At 37.3% G+C, this 729-nt stretch overlaps 1 protein-coding gene across 1 annotated transcript in view; it reads left to right on the top strand.

Moving 5' to 3' along the window:
* Window positions 1-383, top strand: part of LOC107576346 (solute carrier family 15 member 1-like) — a gene marked incomplete at its 5' end in the record, with an annotated part of 19,946 nt that extends 19,563 nt beyond the window's left edge. The window contains one exon of the mRNA XM_016262540.1: window positions 1-383. Coding sequence (XP_016118026.1) covers window positions 1-174 — 174 coding nt within the window.
* Window positions 384-729: the final 346 nt, after the last annotated feature.

The following is a 729-nucleotide window of genomic DNA, read 5'->3' on the forward strand; positions in this document are numbered from 1 at the left end:
GTCTTCTCCATCATGGCTTATTTCTACACCTACATAGACCCAGCGGAGATTGAAGCCCAGATCAGGATAGAGCAAGGGCTCGAGCCAGAGGAGAAGGAGAAAGAGACACTAGAAATTGAGGAAATTCATGAAAGCCAGAATATTGATCAGGAGGTCAAACAAACCAAGATATAAGATTTGTGAAGATTAGATTATGTTGGAATATGCTAATATCTACCCTTTAGTTCCCTATTTATTAAAATAGGTATAAAAGACTGTAAACAGACATATTTGCAGCCATCATTGTTAAATGCAGTGTGATCGTTGGCTGTAAGACCCTGTAAGTGAATCAGATGTAGCATGAAAAATGTAAAAACCTTCTGTCATGATGATCTTTAGATATGATTTATGATGCAGATAGACTCTGGATGGGGTCTGTTTTTGTGTGTGATCCTTTTTTAAGCTAATAAACAATACACTATGAAACAATGATCTTTAGCCTTTTGAGTTTAAGTAGCAGTTACACAGAAATCTCATAAAGCGTTGCAACAAGCTCAGTGAAGAAAAAAAAATCATCCAAGATGGATAACATGTTATAAATGACCAAAATGGGTGTCCACTTTGCCAAACCCATGCTGAATTAGCTTTGTGGGCTGGCATCCAAATTGACATCATGACTAAACAGCTTATTTGGACTGAATTTCCAGGGGACCACCCAGATTCAGTACATACTGATGCATTAGTAATTAG

This window comes from Sinocyclocheilus grahami, unplaced genomic scaffold (genome assembly GCF_001515645.1).
Source record: "Sinocyclocheilus grahami isolate Dianchi unplaced genomic scaffold, SAMN03320097.WGS_v1.1 scaffold3558.1, whole genome shotgun sequence".
Taxonomy (NCBI): Eukaryota; Metazoa; Chordata; class Actinopteri; order Cypriniformes; family Cyprinidae; genus Sinocyclocheilus; species Sinocyclocheilus grahami.